This window comes from Motacilla alba, chromosome 13 (genome assembly GCF_015832195.1).
Source record: "Motacilla alba alba isolate MOTALB_02 chromosome 13, Motacilla_alba_V1.0_pri, whole genome shotgun sequence".
NCBI lineage: Eukaryota > Metazoa > Chordata > Aves > Passeriformes > Motacillidae > Motacilla > Motacilla alba.
The window spans coordinates 17,213,736-17,234,691 of NC_052028.1; the positions used below are offsets into that span (position 1 = coordinate 17,213,736).

The window sequence follows — 20,956 nt, forward strand, 5'->3', positions numbered from 1 at the left end:
CCCCCCCCCCCCCCCCCCCTCAGGGCAGGGCCCGCTTATGGCGCACATCATTTATCACAAATCGCCGGTTAAAACACACTTTGTGTAACTGTGATTGATCACACGCGCGTTCCACCGCCTCTGCCGTTCACCACGAACGGGAAGCGCAGCTCGCGGTGCCCCGGAAGGCGAAGGCCTCGCCGAGGCAGTTCCGGGGCAGGGGCGGCCATTGCGCGGTGACCGAGGGGACACTGCGGCCATGGGGAAGCACTTCGGGAACCTGGCGCGGGTGCGCCATGTCATCTCCTACAGCCTGTCGCCCTTCGAGCAGCAAGCCTTCCCCAATGTCCTGTCCCACGGCGTCCCCAACGTGGGCCGCCGCTTCGCCTCCCAGGTGTTGAAGGTGGTGCCCCGTGAGTACAGAGGGGGATTCCCTCTTTTTTGTACCCCCTTGGTAGTGTAAATCTGGGGAGGGGGAGGCACTGGGGCGGGTTGGGGGGTGTTGTTGTGTCGCAGGAGGTGGGTGCTGTGCGCGGTGCAGTGTCCCCTCACTGCGGTGTCTCCATATTGTGAAGATCCCCTTCTCCCAGTGTCCCCGTGTGGTGAAATCCCGTTATTCCAATGTCCCCTCCCTGCAGTGTCCTTTTGTAGGTGTCCCGTCACCGCATCGTATGCCACTTTATTGCGAATGCCCCCTTACTGCAGCGTCCCCTCGCTGCATTATTCCCTTAGCGCAGTGTTCCCTCGTTCCACTGTCCCTCTATGGCAGTGTCCCTTTCTGGCAGTGTCCCCTCATTGTGGTGTCCCCTGACCGTGCCTTTCCTCTGTCCCTGCCAGCCCTGGCCCTCGGTTACCTCATTTATTCCTGGGGGACGCAGGAGTTCGAGCGGCTCAAGAGGAAGAACCCGGCTGACTACGAGCACGACCAGTGACCAGGAGCAGTGACAGTGACCACGAGCAGTGCCCACGTGGCTCCGGAGCTCCCCGGGGACCTGCTGTGCTTGTTCCCATGGCCGGAGGGGATTAACAGGGAGATAAGCCTCGGCTAATAAACTGTAACTTTGCCCCATGACTCTGTGTGAAATCCGTGTCTTGAGCTGTTTGAGGTGAGGAGCATCAAATCCCTTGTCTGGTTCTCTCTGTACAGGCAGATAATCAGGCTGAAGTTCCATGTGCTCGGATGTTTTATCTTAGAGCACTTCCAGCCTTCGTAATTCCCGTTTCTTTCAAATATGCCTCAGTATAAAGTGCAGCAGAGCTGGTTTGAAATTGTTCCTTGTCCCCTTTATTTTTCCCATCACTGGCCGCTGCTTTTCCTCCAGCCTTGAGATCTGTGAAAAACAAACACTCCCTGGTTTGGTATTGATTAAAGCTGGATGGGCTGGCTGGTGGCTTGGGATTTGGGATGGACCCTGACCTCTGGCTGGAGGCTCGCTCTTCACGGGAGCCCCGGGCAGAAGATGAAGGGGAACAGGTACAGGCTGCACCAGGAGAGGTTTCATCTCTGTGTAACAAAGGAATTTTTTCCAGTGAGAACAATCCGTCCCTGGAACAGCCTGGTGGTTTCAGGGGGTGACTGGACGGGCTGCCAGGTAACCTCCTCTGGGCTCCCTTCCCACAGATGCCTGCACCAGCTGATCTGCCAAGGTCCCTTCCAACCTGGGCTGTTCTCTGATCCTATGATTCTAATTACCTAGTTATGCTAATGTTAATTGGGTGATTAACTACACTCTGTATCTGATCAGTGGTAAGAGGCTGCATCAGAACCTTCTTGAAAACTGCCAGGAGAAGCAAGACTGTTTAATGCCTGAAGATGATTAAAAAATCAGCTGCTGGTAATAAAAGTTGATACAGGGTGACAAATTCACCTTGTGTCTCTGAGTATAGAAACACCTTCACTGTTGGAAGCTCAGAACACCTGGCTGGTTCCTTTATCCTAATTTTTTCCTCCCACTGTTCCTCTGACTGCCTCCAGCTCCCACCCCATGCAGAGCAACACGTTGGTGTTGCTGCCGTGCTATTCCTGGAGCTGTCCTGGGAGTTCTATCTTATCTGCAGGGCAGGAATGACGTTTCCCTGTGTGCTCAGGGCTGGCCTGTCAGGAAGACAATGATGCTCAGGCTCTCACTTCAGGAAGCTGGGGCAATGCAATTTTTATAGCTCAGTGCTGGAGTATTTTGGGGATGAGAGCACGTGAGACCGAGCTCAGCCTCTCGTGTTTCTTCCCAGCACAGCCTGAGGTTGGCACAAGTAGCAATAAAATCAATCAGCCAGCGCTCCCAAGTTGTCCCAAAAATATTCTGTGCTTAACTGCATTTTGGGTCACTGTTATTTTCTAGGCAGCTTAAGCAAGTGGGGAGCAACAAACTGGCTGCTGTGGCTGTGGGCTGGCAGAGGTGTACAGAGGCAGATTTATCCCAGAAGAGACCTCAAAGCCCATCCAGTGCCATCCCTGCCACGGGCAGGGACACCTTCCACTACCCCAGGCTGCTGCAAGCCCTGCCCAGCCTGGCCTTGGACACTAGCAGGGATCCAGGGGCAGCCCCAGCTTCTCTGGGAAATGTGTGTCAGGGCCTCACAGGGAACAATTCCCAATATCCCATCTAACCCTGCCTCTGGCAGTGTGAAGCCATTCCCCCAGCTCTGCCCCGTGTTGAATGTTCCATTCAGAACGCGGTGTCCTGCTCACGGTGCCTCTAAGAGCTGCACAGCTGGGTGGCCTCAGCGACAGCCCCCGTGAAGCTGTGCCTCCCTCAGCAGCTCTGTCACCCTGTGTTGTCCCAGCAGCTGCCCGGGGCTCTCACGAGGTCCCTGCTCCTGCTCACAGACGGCTGAACTGTGCCTGGCCCAGGGGCCAGACTAACGCAAACAGAGGGGCAGCGGCACCGCGGCCACGCGCCGGGCAGGGTCAGCACGGAGGGACAGGCTCAGCACCGAGCTGCTCCACCAGCAGCCCACTGCTACCCTGCCCAGCCCCCCCTGCCCCTGCCCCATCCCAACCCTGCCCTGCCATCCCAACCCTGCCCTGCCATCCTGTCACCCTCCCACTCATCCCAACCCTGCCCACCTACCCCAAACCTTCCCAGCCATCCCAAACCTTCCCACCCACCCCAAACCATCCCAGCCGTGCTCTGCCATGCTGTCACCATGCCCACCTGTTCTAACCCTGCCCTGCCAACCCCACCTCAGATGCAGGCCCCCTTCCCAGCTGGGATGGCTCCTGCCAGCCCTGTGGCAGTGGGAGTTCGACCCATGGGCATTTCAGAATCTGAACAAGGGGCTTGAGAACTTTTCACTCATTTATTTCTGTTCTCCTTTGGGCAATTATTAGAAGTGGCAACAGAACAAGATTTTGTGTTTCTTTTCTCACATCTCTGCTGTGGTGTCTTACTGGCCTGTGGGAATTGAGGGCATGGAAAGGACCAGCTCAGTTATACTCTTTTATCCCCCCAGTTTCTTGCACAGAGCAGTTTGCTGCCTGACAGGGACAGTCTGATGCTGTCAGTGACCCAGAGGGACAGACAACAATTCTGACCTATCATCACAAAGCACCAGCCTTCCCCAGCCAAAAAAGCTGAGAGACAATGACTTACAGAGGGCTCTGCTGCTCTCCAAACCCTGTGCTTCGTGGAAGTAGTCAGGGCTCCTGCTGCTTGTCCTCCTTTGTGTTCTACACTTGTGCCTGATGGAAACAGCAGAAATTAGAACTCAATCAGAACTCTTCATCAGAACATGAAAAGGAAGGACTCCATGGGAAAAACAGCTGAGAAATTCCCACCCAAATATAAAATAAACTTTTCAAGTTCAGCTACTTGTCTGCCATGATTTACTGCCCCCTTTCCTTCCCTTCTTAAAATCCAAGAAGGTAAAATAATGAAAATTTTGCTTCCTTCTTCCAGAGAAGCAAAACAAGTAGGGCAGAGGAAGGTGTGTAAGAACCATCCTATGATGGGAATGATCAAATAGTGTTGTACACTCTGCTGGGAAGGCTTTTCTTTTCATCCCAGGGAAATTTGGGCTAAGGGGTAATCATCTGACATCGCAGCATTATCTTAATCTAAGTCACTTGTCCTCCACGCTGGCACTTGTGCTTCATATTAAGCAATCAGAGAAATAGAGCCTGTGGCATCCAGATCTGTATTTACAATTTAGCTAAAACAGTTCATTATACACTTACTACTTCATGAAGTACTTACTTGAATTCAAACTGTGTTCCAAAGCCTGCACAGTGACCAGGCTGGAATTCTCTGTATCTCTCTGCGATCCCAGATGTCTTGACCTGACAGATGTGGGTGCCAGACAGAACCACGGTGAGGTTTGGGATGGAAAGGCCCTTAAAGCTCTTGCAGTTCCCCCCACCTTCACTAGCCCAGGTTGCTCCAAGCCTCATCCAACGAGATCCACGAGATGCCACAGGTGAGGAGCCACGAGACACTGGGACAGGCACAAGCGTGTAGGCAGAGGGGAGAGGAGAGGTACCAGCTGTGCTCACACCTTTCTCTGCTGCTGCAGTCTCACTCCACAATGGAAAAACTGAATTTTCCTCTTAATGACAATGAGCCCCTCCACCCCCATGGGAGCTGCTGGCACTTCTGGAAGCCTGCTGGTGAGTGACACAGCTCGGGGCAGAGATGGCTCATCCTTGAAACCACAGTCTGCACATGGAGCTCCTCAGCTCCAGACAAGCCCTGAGCAGCCTCTTCAGTTATCTACCCAGCGATGATTATCTTTGACACCTTGGGATTCCTGGGGGAAGAGCTCTGTGTGTTATCACACATTTTGCATTCCCAAACCCAGCTGGAAAGTGTTACACCTGCTTTTTGAGCACTGTGTGCCTGGAAATAAAGGTTAAGCAACTTCCTTATGGTTCTTGCATGTACCAAGAGTGAGAAACAACTCAAAAGCACAATCCTCTGCTCCAAATCAGCTTGGCAGGACAACCCTTACCCCTGGTTGGCTAACTCAGAACTGCAGAAGTTAAATGAGGCTTTTGATCTTAACCACAATAATTGGGGCCACCCCCCCTTTTGCTTACAAATAGACCACGGAGTTCTGGTAACATCTTAGGAGGGCTTTAAAAAAAGGAACAGCTGGCACAAGGGGTCAGCACAACTGACCAGACAAAGTACAGGTGGAAGGGGAGTAAATCATTAGCTCGAGACAGGCCTTGAACCAGATCACTGCAGCAGATGTAGACTTAGCAATTCCCTCTTGCTCCAAAGCGAACTTTGCTCCTGTAATAACTGGCAGCTGATGCAACGATAAGAGAATGAAGTCTATAAAAATGTAGCTGACAGCCTGGGAAGTCCTGACTGGAGCTCTTTGTGCCTCCTCTGCCCACGGCTGCTCCAAGTGACAGCTCCCGCTGGGAAGATGCACTGGTGGAAAGTGATGGCAGCCCTTCTGCTCTGCTCACTGCTGCTCAGCCAGGTAAACTGAGATCATACTGAAATAAACTATTTGAAGGGCTAATTCAAAGGACAGGCAGTCCGTAGAAGCTGCCATGATTTGGATGGACAACTGGCAGGAGCTAAGACGTGACAGCAGGGCTTTTTACAGGATTCAGCATCATAAAAATGTAGAGTTACTGCCTAGTGAATACTGGGCTGCTCTGAGCCATAGCTCAGCCAGTGGTTCTGCCTTCACTCCCAAGAAGATGAAAGCCATCATTAATGTGGGTAGATATTTCTTTGGGGTCGGGCTGCAAGCCGCGCTTGACCCAGAGGCTGCTGCGACCTGCAAACCAGAGAGATTTCAAGCGCCTCCCTTCAGATGAAGACCGTTGAGCTCAGCAGCGGAGCAGGGGAGCGCTGCAGTGCCACGCGCGCTGACGGTCACCCCGCTGTGTTTCAGAGCCACGGCGTGTCCCTGTCCCCGAGGCAGCCCCAGGCCCAGCCCCGCGGTCCCCGGCAGCGGCGGATGACGCCCTTCTGGAGAGGGGTGTCCCTGAGACCCATCGGGGCCTCGTGCAGGGACAACAGCGAGTGCCTCACCATGCTCTGCAGGTAAGCACTTCCACCTGGGCTCCTCCAAACAGGATCCAGAGGTCGCCCTGTGCATAAAAAAAGATACCAGGAACGGGGATGGGGTAACAGACTCAGACTCTTTAGCAAGCAGAACAAACAGAGCAGAGTCCAGGTCTCCTGAGTGCCAGCCCCAGTCCTTTCACTGCAACCCCAAATAACCTGGCTGGGCAAAGAGAACAAAGGGCTCCAGACAGCTTTGGGGCAATTTATAGACCTTCCCATTAATCCTTCCTCCTAAAGCAGGTGCTAACGAAAAGTGAAAAAGCCTCTATTGATATCTTACCCTAAATTGATCACTTTAAGATTTATTATTTGATTATTTATTGATTGTTTTAGCTCTTAGTTTAAAAAGCAACTACATTATCAAAAGCTATTTAGTTCTCATTAGGCATGAGCAAATTATCCAACTACATATAAATTAATTAGTTAAAATTATTACTTAATGACTGAAAGGTGTGCACCTGCTGTACACATACACCAGCACTCAGAAATTGAAAATAGTCATTTTCTACTATATGTAAACAGCAGTAACAGATAAATATGTCCTATTATTAATGAATAATATATACTATATAGTATAGTTTATATAATATATAACAATATACTATATGTATATCCTATTATTAATGAATATTATTATGAATAAGCTTATTTTATATTATAAATTATCAGGATAAGTAAGTAAATAGGACAGGGTGGGCTGCTATGCTATGTTTGGAATAAGATGGAAAGCAAAGAGCAAAAAACGAATCCAGACTGAATAGTGGAGGGAAATACAGAACGCCTGAAGCCAGCACTGCTGGCACAGGGGCACAGAGACGTAGCTGGGACCCCTGGCAGAGCCTGGCAGGGCAGCCCCAGCCCTCAGTGCCTCACGATGGTTTATTCCCCCAGGAAAAACCGCTGCCTCCTCTCCACGGCCTCAGCGTGAGCTGGCACCAAGCACAGCCTGCACTGTTACTGCTGACCATGCTCCACACACTTGGGATGTATTTATTGACTGCTCGGGAGCTGCGAGGGCCTTGAGCAAGCAGAGTATTTAATATTGCTGTCACACGTGCTGACGAAAGGACTTCAAGGAGCTCGAGAGCATCTCCTCCCCAGCCATGCCTCTGGAGGCCTCTGGCTATGCTCAATAAAAGGGCTCTGCATCTCCTGCTCGTTTGGTTTTTTTGTAATGCTTCCTATTATTTATTTGAAGGTGTGAATTAAAATATATATTGAGCAAAGCAGCTTTGGTTTTCCTTGTATCTTGAGCAAAGTGGATGGTGAGCAGAGCTGGGGCTCAGTTCCAGCCAGCCTTTGGGCATTTATCCTTCCCCTGGCAAGAGCATAAAGTAGATCAGGTCCCGTCCCCTCCCACTCGAGCTCTTATCAGCCCCTGATAAAGGCCTGCTGGAAAGAGGGAGCCAAACTGATAACACTGATAGCAATTCCAATATCCGAAATATATCCACAAGAAGTGGAACGAGAACTATTTACTTTTAATTACTTCTAATCAAATTTACTTAAATACACGTCCTAGACTGACTTTTGCCACTGACCTTCTCTCCTGTCTTTAAATGAATTGATCAAAATGCTGGTTTGATGTGTTGGGTGTCGACTTGGAGGCTGAAAGACAAAAAAAAATATCAGCAAGTCTGGACACACACACACTGGATGCTACTTTTCTTTTGTTTCACAGAGCAATAGGATCAATGAAAGAAAATTCTGCCTCAAAATGCACTTCCAGGGAGGAGAAGGCCCCACAGAACAGATACAAGCACAGAGGGTTGGAAGTTTAATACAGAAAATCTATTTGATATTTATTAAACTTAGTTTCTCCAGTTACAGTTTTGCATTGTACAAAGCATTTTAATGACACAGTAGTTAAAAAGATCTTTACAAATTGAAATGTGATACCCTTTTCTCCAAATATTTTAATTGCCATAAATTTGTTTAAAAATACACATTAAACGCATGTTTCAGACACTAAACTTTCTATAATCTCAATACCACAAAATACATAGAATATACTATACAGATGTGGAAAAAATCTAGTTAGTATATAATACTTTGCTCACCATTAACAGCTTTATTACGTGAAATGCACATACTGACTTAGAAATCCTAATTTTGAGCCCCAAAGTACCCTTTGAAATTTCAAATGTATTGCAACAAATAAAATCACAGTTTGTTTCTATTTTTTCTGGTTTTGGTTGAAGACAGATGCCCAAATCTTTTGATAGAAAACAAAATGTAACACATGGACTTGTCATGTACAAAGCATAAAACAGAGACATCCCATTAGTTACTAATAGTACCTTTCTGTAGGATTAATCAGGGCTTCAATTATAAGTGACAGGTTAAAAGTTACCTCCCCTCCCCAGCCCTCCCCCAAAAGAAAAACCCCTTCTTCACCAAATAATAATTTCAAATAAGATAAAGGATTTTTAATAAATATATAAGCACTTTATCCTCCATATACAAAATTTTTTTAAAACAATTTAAAAGGGGGACCAGATACAAATGTCAGGAACTGTGCTTGGAAAGTCATGCCTGGTCCTTGGAGTAGAGTTTGGGATGTGGAATGCCAAGGCAGTGCCAGGAGCCGGTGCTGGGACAGGGCTGGGGACTGGAGGCAGCTGCCCCAGAAGGGGCACACAGCCACCCAGGGAATTCATCCCAGGAGGAATGGAACCAGGGGAAGCACAGCCACACAGCCCCAGGGAATTCATCCCAGGAGGAATGGAACCAGGGGAAGCACGGCCATACCAGGAGCCCAGCTCACACACCCAGCCCCAAGGAATTCATCCCAGGTGGAATGGAACCAGGGGAAGCACAGCCACACCAAGAGCCCAGCCCCAGGGAATTCAGCTCCCAGGTGGAATGGAACCAGGGGAAGCATGGCCACACACCCACAGGGAATTCATCCCAGGAGGAATGGAACCAGGGGAAGCACGGCCACACAGCTCCAGGGAATTCAGCTCCCAGGTGGAATGGAAGCAGGGGAAGCACAGCCACACCAGGAGCCCAGCTCCCTGCGAGCTGCCAGGGCAGCTGGAACTCTCCAGTGCAGCCAGGGCTGAGCCTGGCCCGGGAGCCCTTCCCTCCCCAGGGCCACCACAGCCCCAAAGCTCGGACACAGCAGGATCCACTGCCACCTCCTGCTCGGGAAGCCCCTCCTGGAACAGCTCTGGATCTGGGTGAGTTGGCAAGCAAAGCTCTGGCTCCTCTCTGTCCCTCGGGATGCCCAGCACTGACCTCACTGCTCGGGAACAGGGGTTTTCCAGAACACTGACACAGCACAGGGAGAAGTTTCAACCCTGACCCAAGGATTTGTCGTGAAGGTTAAGAATTTGGAAGTTGTTTACTCCCCAATGGGTAATTCAAACTTGACTTGCTCAGGCCCTTGTGGATCTGCCTCAATGGAAACACTGCAGTGACAGCAAAGATCTGTTCAGAAAATGACATTAAATACAGCAAAGGTAGTTTCTCTCTCTTTCCAGCAGTTTGCCTTTTGGGCAAACTCCATAATTCTCTGCCTACGGCTTTATTTTACTTGCCCCAGGCAAGTGCTACATCATTCCCATAAATTCTGACTCTCTGTGTCTTGGGGCCATTCATAAATACATTTCAGGGCATTTTTTGTTACCACAGCAATCAAGCCTCAGCAATCTAAAGGAATATACATTGCACTCCTGGATAATATGCAATATTTATCACCAATAAGATGGTGACTCAGCACTCAATAAATAATATATCAATATAGTCAGTTGCACCATAATCTAAAAACAAGTATAACATATACTTTGGACAGACTGAGTCATATATATATACATATATATTAAAAGACACATACAATACAAATTGCATACTGCCATCGAAGCCAAGGAGAGCCATCCGTCTGCTCTGCTTTATGGCTGAGATTCAAATCAAAACAAAACTCTTGGGCTGGTTTACTCTGGGGTCCTGAAGATTTGTTTGGAATTATAAATGGTTTGCACCTTTATCACCTGGAACCTGTAAGTCTGAGAGCAAAGTCAAACAGCACAGATAGCTGAGCAAGCCTAGTCTGATTGAGCCATTTTTAAGATTCACCAACTGGGGCCATGATCAGCAAGGGAATTAAAATTACAGCACTGATATGTATTGATCCACATTCCCTGTCCAGGGAATCATTTGGGAAGCCAGGACTGGGGAGTCCCTCCTTAGTCACTCCTGTGACCTGCACTCCCCCTGTGGTGCTGGGACAGGGACAGGGACAGAGCCCTCCTGCTTTGGCAGAGGGATGGAAGCCTAGGACTTATTTGCTTTTTCTTTTTTTTGGCTATAAAATCTGATCAAGTACAGAACTTTCCTCTTGGAAACAAGGGTCAATCCCAAATGAAGATATGCTTTTGGAATTGTGAGGTTTGAAGTGATCTGTTTGCACCAGCCCCAGCTGCACAAGGCATTTCCCGTCCATCCCCGAACCCCTGCGGATCCCCGGCACGGACACGACGCCCGGGACAGCACCCCAGAGGACAGGCCACCGTGGGGCTCAGCCTTCAGCTGGGACGCTCCCAACCAGCTCAGGTCCACCTTTTGACACGATGCAAGAAAAGCCTTCTGGTTGTTTGGAGCCAATTTCTAAGATCCACTGCTCTAGGGACAAGCGATGCGTTTTCAAGGGGCCGATTGCGCGCGACACCAAAAGGTATTTGTGGGACTCTAGTTAAGGAAAAAAAATTCCCCGAGACGACACCATTCCTGCCGACAGCAATGGTGACTGTGCACAAAGGAGCAAGCCAAGAACAGCCACGCTGGCTAGTGCAGCACTACACACAAACCCACCCACGAATGCAACTTCTACCAAGGGATTTCTCAGCGTCAGAGGTGTGCGAGGCACTTCAGAGGAGGAAAGGAAACACAGCTGACAGTGTCCCATGCCCACGGCGGGGAGTTCGAGGGTACAGAGTTCTGTCTCCAACAGCAAAGACTAACAGAAAGGTGACCTTGCACAGTGATTCCATAAAAAGGATGCTCCGACAGACCTGAAGAGTCGAGTCAGGGAGAGCCCCAGGTCTGTTCCCCGTTTATCAATCCGGACGTAGCAAAGCTTTTCTGGAAGTACAAAACACGCTGGGACGCAAAGGAAGCTCTACGAAGATGCAGCTACCTTGTAGTAGGTTACTAATTTGCAAAACTTCTAAACTCTTAAAGCCCATAGGACATACTGCAGTACTAAGGAGCGTAGAATTCTATTCCTTCTCTCGAGGTTGCCGTGATTTTGGCACTTAACTACACCTACACAAAAAATTTAGTGCAATAATTTTCCTGAACATGCACGTTCATATCTGGTACAGAATAAAGGGTTCAATGGGAGAGAAAACAAAGCAGCATTCCACAATCTCACTCCAAAGGATTCAGAGTTGGACTCTGGGGAAGGAGACCACCACGATGAGTCAGTTTGTGTGACAGACACCGGGACTTTGAAAAAGGAAATGGAATTTTACCCAAGTACTGCAGAAGACCACTGCATACAGTATACCTGGTCCTGCTGAAAAACATCTTGTAAACAGTTCATAAAATCTTCATCTAAAAGTAAGGCATAAGGCACACCAGACATGTTGGGGGCACTAAGCAATACTGAAAGCAGTAGCATTTGAAACCTTTAACTCAGACAAGCACCTCACGTAGAAAGGTACTTTGGTTTGCACTCGGAGAGGGGCCACCCGCAGCTCCAGCACCCCTCCGTGGCACCCAGCAGCCCCTCGGGAGCAGACGTGGCGTGACACGAACGGGACCCTCGTTAGCACGGGGTAAAGCCAGGTTTGCCATCCATCCTGCACAGAGCAGGGCTGCCTGCAGGAGCAGCTCTGCTCCCACCCCACGGTGGCTGCTGCACTGCCAGCCTGTAGTGTCCATCACCCAGCAGACCCTAAGAGGACAAAACGGACCTAGAGTTCTACTAAAGATTCCTGGTTTCTCAGTCAATGGAAAAGATGCAAATGACCGTTCTGGTGGGAACTGAGCCGCTCTCGGGTTTGGAACCGCAAAGTTCCCCGATTTCGTAACTGTCAAAAAGTGACAAGCACGGAAACAAAAGGTATTTGAAATGAAGAGATGCAAAAAAGCACGAGATTGTCCTTTTCCAAAGCCTTTCCTGTTTGCATCGCACCCATCGGACTGAAGGTCATTCCTACACCATTGCCTGGACGTTACATTAAATGCAAATTGCTGTAATGTTTTGTGATTGTTATAGTGTTAATCGATGGCTTGAAGCTGCCTTGGAAACAATCCAAGGCAGATCCAGCTAAATATTTTTCCATATAAATTTCTTTATAATTCATTTAAATGAAGTATCTCAATACGTAGAAGAATATCTGGAACTTTTCTATTTAGTACAAATTCTGCAATAATAAATCTGTAGTTGCCATTTATTAGTCGACTCATAGGCATTAGGCATGAGAAGTATGGTGTCCCTACTCGTTAGAACCTATCAACCCTATTTCCTTTTACAGGCTCTACCACCACAAGACATTACAGAGTAACAAAGCTCACAAAGTACTTAAATAAAGTGTCTAGGTTTAATTTCTAAGTACTCAAAAGGGGAAATTTAGGGAAGAAGAAATAGCTAAAACCAGCCCCAAAGGGGGCTTTTCAAAATTAAAATTAAAAAAATTAAAATAAATAGGATTTAAACTGACTATTCATGTATTGTGACCGGAATCCCAATGATCCGTCCACGACAGATCAGCAAAACTACAACTTTTACGTAGCAAATTTTCAAATATTTAAATAACTTAAACCGGGAACACTGGAGAAGTCCATGAACCAGCTGATTTGGGGTTAAACACAAAACACAGATGAGGATGGGAGACACGGGAAAGCATTCCTTGCTCTTAGTGTCAACTAAGCAATGTGTTATGGCAGTCTTCCTTATTGACATGACACAGTGTTGTGGAGAGGAATCAGAGGCAGCTGAGCAGGGCCGGTCTGGGCTCCTCACTTGGCGTCCAGGCGCAGCCAGTGCAGGCCCTGCCGCGTGTAACGCACCAGCTCCGTCATGATGCTCGTGTTGAACACCAGGGGCCCCATCACCTTGTCCAGTTCTGCAAAGAACTCTGCAACGGCACAAACACACGTTAGAGGAGCGCGCTCGGGAACCGCACCCGGCCCAGGAACCAGCAGCCATCGCCGGGGGCAGAGAAAGGGAGAGAGGAGAGGTGGGGGAGTCAAGGGCAAGGTCACTCCTAACCCGTGTCTTTACTCTTCTGCACCAGACTGCTTGGAAACAACCAAACCGCTGCCAAACTTCTTGGTTTTCCCCTAAAAGTTCTATTTCACCAGCTGAGAATAATTAAACTACTGCCAAACTTCCTAAGGAATTTCAGAAAGGGAAATGCACCAAGTTCCTCTTCCTACACCGAACATTTTACAGGAAACACAACAAAGATTTTTATGTCACGACTCCACCACTACCTTGACGACCACAACACCCAGCCTGGGGTATCCCTGCAACCCAAGGTGTCACCCTCCCCCTGATTTTGCAGAGGTTCAGCACCCGGGGCACCATCAACAGAATCAAAGGCTGGCAGAGTTCCAGCCCCCGCTGGAGGTTTCCATCCCCCCGAGGCAGCCCTTACCTTTCTGCTCTCTCGAGAGCTGTTCTGCTTGTTCCCAGATTTCAGTGGCATAGAGGAAGTTGGAGGTGACCTGGACGTAGCTGGCAGCCATCTGATGGATGCGCTGCGGGATCGTCACCGAGGACCCGCTCCCTGAAGGGTTGGCTGCCCCGGAAGAGTAATTTCCTGAATTCCCTGGAGACAGCTTTGGAGAGACTGGAGATGGCATCCCGACAGGTTTGCTGCTCACCCAGAGGGCAAGATGGAATTGGAAAGGCAGAAATGCACCAGCTTTAGACACACCACGCTCTGAGGTGTCCCCTAAGATCCCTCTGCCCACGCTCAGGGTGTGGGATGGGAAACGCTCCCGCTTTACACACCAAAAATCAGGATTTGCCCTACAACAAATGGAAATCTCCAGCTGGGAATTGCTGAGGATCCTCCAGTAATTATTTCTAGCTTACAAAACCTAATTACCAAACCTCAGCATCTCGGAATTCAATAAAATCTAAAATTCATTGTTTAAATGAACTCTTAAGAAAAAATTACAGCTACCTGGTAACTCCACTGCCAGAATATTGCATTGGATAACATTACTGCAGATGACACAATGGAAATCTGGAGTGCCCCCCACTTAAACTATGGAATAATTTATCAAAGGTCCATTGTTGGGTTTAAAAGAGCAGAAGTAACTGCTAAACTATGGAACAGAGAATCCTGCAAGTGCTGGTAACCTCTGGCCTTGCAGCACTGACAGAGCTCTTGTTTGGGGGAGAAGCATTAAATTAAACACCAAAACTCCCTGGGATAAATGGTTTGTGGGTTAGTGGCACACTGCTCCTTTTTTAGCACCTCCTTCCACCATGATAATTACACAAAAAATGGATCAAAATCCACAGCCTTCAAATAACCACCCCCAAAGCTGCTCCTCGAGCCCCCTGGCACACAAGAAATGGAGAAAACTGCCTTTAAGTGAAGAAATAGGAGTAACAGCTTTTACCACTCACCTTCCCATACCAGGTGATGGTGCTTGAGAATTATTGTAGCAATTCTGTGTGGGGAAAAGACACATTTCACCTGATTTGTGTTTATACTTTCACTAGTTACATTTTATCTGCTGGTTTAATTTGTTCTTTTTAACCAAGTTTTGGTGTTTTTTTTTTTTTTTTTTGCAGTTGTACTTTCAAGCAAAGTTCTCAATAATATCACAGTAAACTGAAATTGAGGGAAATATCCTTTTTTACTGAAGGCTAAGACACAAATTAAGGGGTTATTTTAGCCAAACAAACAAGTATTAGTCCATTGCCCCTTATGGGAACATTTTAGTTTTTTTCAGCCCTGTAACAGAAAGAATCTGTTCTCACTGGCAGTGAACAATTAAAGATATCCCAAATCTGAGAGACTGGGTAAGTGATGAGCCTGTTTCCTCTCAGCACTGAGAGCTGGAAGCTTCAGAATCAGCTGCACAGAAATTTAGATAAATTCATGGGTAATTTCCCTAAACCCAGCCAACATCCCACTGCAAACAACCTTCTCCTTGAAGCCTACATGTATTGAAGAAGATGAAATTAACAGAGCTGTCATGCCAGGAGCAGCAGGGTCATGGTTATTAAAGCTCTGCCCAGCTTTAATACACCTTCAAGTCCAGTTCTAAGCAGGTGCTCACATGCAGCAGTCTGAAACTGGATTTGGGAACTTGAAGTGATGTAGAGCTTCCACACCATTGGGTTTTAACGTTCAGAAAACACAGATGCACTTACCTTCAGATGTTCAGTCAGAGTTTTGGAGTATTTCAATGCACTTTCCTTTTTCAGTTTGAAAAGCCTCAGGTACAGCAGAGCTTGGCACCGAAGGCTGCCCAAAGACAGGACAAACCAGTCACAATTAAAGTCAGGTTTATCTCAACTCAGTGAATTTCAAAAATCTAATAGCTGTGGTCTTGATGCTCTCTCTGCTAACTCAGCTGTCAAGATAAAACTCAACCAGAAAACCCACAACCACCTTGAAATTCTGAAGGGAATTCAGAACTGGAACAGCTCCGTGTGCCTCGAGCTGGAACTGAGCTCTCAGTGCTGCTGCTGGGCTGGGGATTCAGCACCCAGCGAGTTCCTAGGAGGGGCTCATTTACTGCCCCGAGCTGGAACTGAGCTCTCATGCTGCTGCTGGGCTGGGGATTCAGCACCCAGTGAGTTCCTAGGAGGGGCTCATTTATTGCTCACCTGAGCCCCTGCCAGGGCCTGCCCTCTGCTCTCCCCTGAACCTCTGCTCCTCTACACCTTCTGCAGCCCCAGCCCCAGGGCTCCTGCCAGCCCCCAGAGCCAGCCCAAGAGTGATTTACCCTGGCTCAGAGCTCAGGAGGCACCTCCTGCTCTCACCCTTCCCTGCTGCTGGCCCTTGCTGGCAGCATCCCCAGGTACAGCAGTCAGACACAGATGAATGTTTGTGAACAGCCAAGAGCAAATCTCCCGTGCTTGGCTCAGGAACAGCCAAGAGCTCACATAAAGCAGCATTTTGTGTAGGTTACAGATGTGAAATGCACGAGGGCACTGCAGGAAGTCCCAGCACACTCACCAAAGCACTGCCAGCCTCTTGTCCGCAGCCGTCGCATCCGGGGCCAAGTAATTCTTCAGTTTCATAGTGTACCTGCAGAGAAAGGCAGCAAATCAGCCCCAAAAAAACCCACCTCCAGTTATCATTCACAAAACACCCATGTTCCCATGAATTTCCAGTTTCAGCTGTCCCCAGTGTTTCAGGAACATCTCTCAGCCCTGAATAAAGCATTGACTCAGCAGTAACCAGAATAACTCTGCTCCTTGTGGGTCACTCATTGCAGAGGGACTCGAAGCCTCAGCAGAAATCATCTCACCCTTCCTGGAAGTGCTTTAAACCCCAGCAACTGGAAAGAACTGGTCACTGCTCCAGTGCTACTGGGAATGACAACAGATCTCAAAAACTGGGGGCAAAACCTCAGCACACCTCAAAAAACCTCAGCACACCTCAAAGCTCTGATCCCCAGAGCTGCCCCCACCCACCTGCCCTGCAGGAGCTCTGCAAAGCTTACTTGATTAATTCCACAGTTTCTGAGTACATAGGGAACGGGGACTTGGATTCCTGAGCGTTTTTCTCCAATGCATTCCCACACTCAATGAAGGACACCACAGCATCCAGGTAGTACACGGCCTTCTCGAACCTGTCCGACTGCAGAGGGAGAGCAGCTCAGCACACCGGGCACACGGTGCCAGGGAATGCCAGCCCAGAGGGCAGGAGCCTGGCACAGGCAGCAAACCAGCCCAGGACGGGGGCACGCGCTGGGGGGGCACTGCAGATCCACTCACCAAAGCGTCCGCGTTGTGTTTCAGCTTCTTTGCTTCCTGCAAATAGTGATCAGCTGAGTACGTCCTGCAAGAGAGGAGGACATGGACTGAGGGACTGAGCCACCCGTGCCACTGCCTTCTGGAGCTGCAGCTCCTTAATGCTGCCACATTGCCACATTGCTGCCACATTGCAGGGCTTTTTCTGCTCCAACTCCGGCTACACTATGATAAAACTGCTTAAAGGAACCTGTTAATTTACTAAACTAAAAATTGTTAAAAGTAGGTTCAAGTTAATTCTGCAGTTCCAGGTAATTCCAACAGTATTTCAAGCAAGTTCTTAAGCAGAAAGTTATTTTACATTTGGTGCAAACACAATGTCATCTGTGAAGTAAATTTAAAGAAGTGCTTTCAGAGCAAGCTGGCATCTGAATCGGCCCAACTGAAACCTCAAGGCTGCACAAGATGGTGAAATATTTGTTTTACTTTCTTTTCAAGGTATTTTCTTTGACAAAGAGCTTGTGTGTAACATCTTCTATGGAGCAAAATGCCAGCTCTGCTCTGTGGGAGCTGCCCGTGCTCGAGATCCAGAGCCCCCAGGGGGAAAGGGAATTTTCTGTCCTTACCTATCATCAAAAACAAGCTTTGCTCTCCTCGACTTCACACTTTCCGTGGCCTGAGCAGAGGCAGGAGGGCAGCTGGAGGAATTGTTCAGGATCTTTTCCTGGAAGAGAAGTCCATGCCACGATTACAAGAAGAGCATTTGTTGTATAAATTTCCCCACGGCTTCCCCATTCCATCCAGGAAGGACGGCCTGCAGGAGCTCTGGGAATAACTCAGCTCCCAGGATGCTCCCACAGGGTGCAGCCAAGGCTTTCCAGACACACCAGGGGCAGGAAACCCCTCCCTCCATCTCACCTGTCACTGTTTCTAAATCCTGCTTTTCTACTCTAACAGAGATGAGGAGGATTTGGAGGATTTCTATCAACAACTCTCTCTCTGAATGCCTTTGCCTTGTAAAACTCACACAGGAGTAGCTACTCCTTTGAGGAAGACAAGAGTAAGCACACCTGAGTATAAAACAACAAACATATCACAAATTAACAGCTGGCTGGGGGACATGCATATTTTTAAATTCCAGAACATCTATCTTCCCAACCTAAATCTCTTACAAACCATTTTCTGCACCATCTCCATGTTTTCTGCCCTCCAACCACGGAGAGCTCTGTAAATTGCTGAGCTGGAGTTGAAATAATCTTTCTACAATGTCATAAGTGAGAGCCAGAGCTTCCCATGCCAGCAGTGAGCATGGACTGAGCTCCTGCTGCCCTCTGAAACCAGGACAAGCTCTGGTTGTGCTCAGAGGAGACAGGAGCAGCCTCACAGTTCCATTCCAGCTTTCTAGGGATGTTCTTCCAAAGCACCTAAGCAATGAGCAGGCAGCACCAGTCACCAGGGTGACCAAAGCCATCCCTCTAACTCAGGAACCTGGCAGGATAAGCATTTGTATTCCATGACCTCTCCAAGCTGTCTTCTCATTTCTGGCCTTCCCAGGCACTTGAGCTCTGTGACAGGAAACAATGCACATCCCAAACTAATGATGCTTCCAACTGAGCTGGAAGTGCTTGTTTGGATCAAACTAAACTGCAGGAGGCAGGCTCAGAACCAGCCCTTCACCTTGGCTTCCTTGGCACTGCTGGACCCCTTCCCCTCTGTCTTCTTCTGCTTGGAAGAGGAGCTGCTCTTGCTGCCACTGCTGCTCTCCTTGCCTGGGTTGCTGCTGGATTTTAGGGATGAGGACTGACTGACTGTTCTCTTCCTGGAGCTGTGCTCCTGCTTGGAATCCTTCTGCAGGGCTGGGGCAGCAGGGGAGGGCAGCAAATCCTTCTCTTTAACAGCACTTGGCTTTGAAGACCTGGAAAAGAGGAACAAATTCAGGGTTTGGGTTTCTTCCTTAACAAACAAAACCAAAACAAACAGAATCAACCCCAAAAACACAACACACAAAAGTCTGATTTTTGAATTTCTAACTAAAAACCTTTTTTCCCCCAAGATTTTTATTGTCAGACCCAGCTTTGGAGAAAAGCAGAATAATCCTCACAGTGAGTAGGTTTCTCCAAAGCCAGATTGAACTTGTTTCCACCATTTTATTTGTTCTGACCTGAAAGCACAGGCAAAGCCAGACAAGTTCTAACCATAAAACCACACCCCTGCACCAGCTCTGTCCAGAAACCAGCCCAAAGCCTCCCAATTTCAGCAGTGGGAGCCAGTGCCAGCGCCAGGCTGTCTGTGCACACCAGCCAGCCAACAGCTCCAGGGAAAGATGCTCCAGATAAAGCTCTGGAACCCAGGGAATGGGAGACTTCCCCAGCACAGCCTTTAGGACACGCACTTGGCTGCTGAGGAATGCTGCTGGCTATTCCTGCCCTCCCACCTTTCTTACTTTTACACATTATTTCTGGAAAAATCATATTTCAATTAATTAAATGTCCTCTAGAGAACTGCACTGGCAGTCAGGCAAACAACAGAAAAAAATCAAATATCAGGTAAAAATCAAACTTTCCATTCATTCTACAGCTGCTTCCTCACAAACAGTAAGAGACTGTTTAATTGAGAAGGGGCAAACAAAAGCTGTAGCATCCAAACTGCTGCAGCCTCTCACACCTCTGTAACTTGGCAATTGCTCACTGGACAGGAATACTTTCCATGACACAATTATACCAGTTTTCATTGCTTGAACTGAAACAGAAGTTTCAAAATGCAGCGGAAAAAAACTTAATCTCTCCTGTGGATTAACACTGACCAAGAAATCCACAAATAAAGGCATAAGAGGTGTTGCAAAAAGCATGGGGAATCCAGAAATAACATATTAAACAAGGGGACCGATCTGCTCACTCTGTACTACCTTGCTCTGGTATCACTCACACTTTTCTTGCACTAACAGATCAAGGAGGTTGGAAGTAAACCCATGGATCCCAAGCTCAACGCCTTCAGCTTCCCCAAGAAAGCCAGTTCAGGAGCTTATTCCCAGTTTAGAACTTACTAAACAGAGAATTACCAGATGGGGTTAATTTAAAAAGCACAGATTTCCATTTCTAGACCAAACCCAAGCCCCACTGTGTATCAGAGAAAACCAGGAAGGAAATATTCCCTCCACAGGAGGGGTCACCTCATTTTGTTAAGGAGCACAATTGTCCTTGGCCAATGTTTTTGGGGATGGAAATTCATTTCCACCAATTGCTAGTGGAAGCTCTGAAGTAAATTTGTTTGAAGGGTAAGAAAAAAATGAAATTTTACCAATTATTTGAGGAAAACTTGGGGTGGGAGAGAGGAGAGGAGGGGGAAGATGAGCACCATTCTCTCCACAGGCACCCTCAGAGCAGAGATACTCACTCCCTGCTGCTGGAATTCTTGTGTCCTGAGGGAGCTTTTTCTTCCAGTTTCGTTTTCTTGCTTTCACTGGCTCTGTTTTCATCCTCGTTCTGAGCAAGGCAAATGAGAAAAACATCCAGCAAAGAGCCACATTTACACATCACTGAGAGTGGAGTATTTCACACACAGACAGCACTGAGCAGCTGTTTCACAGTTACCACAGACCCCAAAACCATGGCCTGTCCTCATCCTTACAAATCCTTACCAGAGCCTGACATTGGAACAAAATGAGCATCCCAGTCTGGCTGCTAAATTACAGCCTGATAAAAGCAGCAAGAGCCAAGCTGCTCATTTCAGCACAGAGAAATTACAGCCACGAAACCTCAGGAAAATCTGCCAAAGGCTTTGGCAAGACCAGGAGACAGATTTGATGTTGTGGGGTCTAAAGAGGTGTCTGATCAATGCCAGGAAAGGGTAAAAATCTAATCAGTCTATTAAAGGCAGCTCAGAGATGCTGAAGACTAGGTATTGATATCCATTTAATCCTCAAGTCACAGGGTCTTGAAGGTAAATTTCTAAGGTGTCTTCACTGAGCACTGGAGGGGTCAATCCAGTGAGTAAGAGGGAAAATGGGGCCCCACAGAATAAATCACCTGGTAACAAACCCCAGTTTTGTTAC

At 48.1% G+C, this 20,956-nt stretch overlaps 3 protein-coding genes and 1 long non-coding RNA gene across 5 annotated transcripts in view; 2 read left to right on the top strand and 2 right to left on the bottom strand.

Moving 5' to 3' along the window:
- The first annotated feature begins 57 nt into the window (after positions 1–57).
- Positions 58–1,051, top strand: LOC119706613 (cytochrome b-c1 complex subunit 8). Its single transcript, XM_038150485.1, has 2 exons — positions 58–392; positions 817–1,051. Exons 1-2 carry the CDS (start codon positions 239–241, stop codon positions 909–911), a joined length of 249 nt encoding a protein of 82 aa, XP_038006413.1. The 5' UTR covers positions 58–238; the 3' UTR covers positions 912–1,051.
- A 150-nt stretch (positions 1,052–1,201) lies between these two features.
- On the bottom strand, positions 1,202–6,893 carry LOC119706616. Its single transcript, XR_005258581.1, has 3 exons — positions 5,973–6,893; positions 3,573–4,258; positions 1,202–1,483 (listed from the first exon to the last, which is right to left on the bottom strand). It is a non-coding gene; the product is annotated as an uncharacterized LOC119706616 (long non-coding RNA).
- Positions 5,043–7,234, top strand: LEAP2 (liver enriched antimicrobial peptide 2). The gene is made up of 3 exons (XM_038150486.1): positions 5,043–5,409; positions 5,833–5,984; positions 6,900–7,234. The coding sequence occupies exons 1-3, from the start codon at positions 5,353–5,355 to the stop codon at positions 6,934–6,936; spliced, it is 246 nt and encodes an 81-aa protein (XP_038006414.1). The 5' UTR covers positions 5,043–5,352; the 3' UTR covers positions 6,937–7,234.
- Positions 7,235–7,777: 543 nt separating this feature from the next.
- AFF4 (AF4/FMR2 family member 4) overlaps positions 7,778–20,956 on the bottom strand; it is a 46,957-nt gene continuing 33,778 nt past the window's right edge. For both annotated transcript variants that reach the window (XM_038150458.1, XM_038150459.1), the window contains 10 exons: positions 20,299–20,387; positions 18,583–18,820; positions 17,532–17,629; positions 16,930–16,993; positions 16,656–16,792; positions 16,166–16,237; positions 15,355–15,448; positions 14,602–14,645; positions 13,616–13,836; positions 7,778–13,093 (listed from right to left, as the gene is read on the bottom strand). In XM_038150458.1, the coding sequence (XP_038006386.1) occupies positions 12,975–13,093; positions 13,616–13,836; positions 14,602–14,645; positions 15,355–15,448; positions 16,166–16,237; positions 16,656–16,792; positions 16,930–16,993; positions 17,532–17,629; positions 18,583–18,820; positions 20,299–20,387 (1,176 nt within the window). In that variant the 3' untranslated portion in view covers positions 7,778–12,974. The remainder of the gene's footprint in view (positions 13,094–13,615; positions 13,837–14,601; positions 14,646–15,354; positions 15,449–16,165; positions 16,238–16,655; positions 16,793–16,929; positions 16,994–17,531; positions 17,630–18,582; positions 18,821–20,298; positions 20,388–20,956) is intronic.